This window comes from Cariama cristata, unplaced genomic scaffold, assembly GCF_000690535.1.
Source record: "Cariama cristata isolate BGI_N322 unplaced genomic scaffold, ASM69053v1 scaffold28579, whole genome shotgun sequence".
NCBI classification, from domain to species: Eukaryota; Metazoa; Chordata; class Aves; order Cariamiformes; family Cariamidae; genus Cariama; species Cariama cristata.
Genome location: NW_009637890.1, coordinates 1 through 1,011, shown reverse-complemented (window position 1 = coordinate 1,011; position 1,011 = coordinate 1). Strand labels below are relative to the sequence as shown.

Here is a 1,011-nt window from a genome sequence, read left to right as displayed (position 1 = left end):
TGCAGGCTCGCAGGCAGCCAGAGCAACACAGCGCCAAGTCCACCACCACTGGAAGCCTCTGGCGAGCCCACAGCCCCACGCTCCTCCCAGCTGCTGGTCCCTAGCTCCCTACGGGGTGTTTTTACAGACCAGTTCAGAGCAATTCATCCCGTACCTACAGGATACTGAAGCAAAGCCACAGGGGAACCCCACATCTGCAGGCTGCATTCACAATTTCTGCTTAGACTTCAAGTGCTGCAGCGAAGCCGGCCCAAGCCAAGCCCTTGGCATGGAGGGAGGGGCCAACCCTCCACCCATGGCAGTGGATTTCCCACCCCTGCAGTCTCCTGCTCCCCTGCTTCCCCACCTTGTCCTGCAGAATTATGTGTCCTGAAGTGTACAGCAGGTTGTCATGGAAGTCCGTCTGGGGAGGGAAAACCAGCAGCTCTGGGAGATGAAGATCCAACAAGAATTTCTTCCCGGAGAGGGCCCTCAGTTCGTCCATGCTGCCCACGATACACAGGGAAGATGAACACAGTCCTGCTTCACCATGCCCACACTAGAGCTCAGGCTGAGAACCCCCTTCACTCCATGCCTCCTCTCCACTTTGGCACCAGGCAGCACCCGGAGAGGCAGAAAGTATGAGCGGGAAGTGATGGAGACCCCAACCTGGACACCGTGAGCCACAAGACCAACAACCTTCAGCCCACAGGACATCATCCCAAGCCCTTGCAGCTCGCTGATGTCCCAGATAAGGTAGGATGGCAAAAAGAAATGCCTACCTGGCTGCTTTGCCCAGGTAGGAGTAGCCTTGACGCTTGAAGAAGTCAATCACATCGTCCACACAAGTCTTCAGGGTGTTGACTCGGACGTAGCGCGGTACCTGGGAGGCTGAGGCAGTCGGCCGGATCAGACACAACCCACCACTGCTGCCAGCCCAGGAAGACCACCCAGCCCTGAGGACCACTCACCTGCAGGGCTCGCTGCCTGTGCCGGGGCCAGGAGGTCCTCGTTGCGGCTCACCTTCTGCTG

The 1,011-nt window shown here is 58.5% G+C and overlaps 1 protein-coding gene across 1 annotated transcript in view; it reads right to left on the bottom strand.

Moving 5' to 3' along the window:
- The window catches only part of NSUN5 (NOP2/Sun domain family, member 5), a gene marked incomplete at its 5' end in the record, with an annotated part of 2,453 nt that extends 1,591 nt beyond the window's left edge, over positions 1 to 862 (bottom strand). The window contains 2 exons of the mRNA XM_009708525.1: positions 317 to 485; positions 762 to 862. Of these exons, the coding sequence (XP_009706827.1) occupies positions 317 to 485; positions 762 to 862 (270 nt within the window). The remainder of the gene's footprint in view (positions 1 to 316; positions 486 to 761) is intronic.
- Positions 863 to 1,011: the final 149 nt, after the last annotated feature.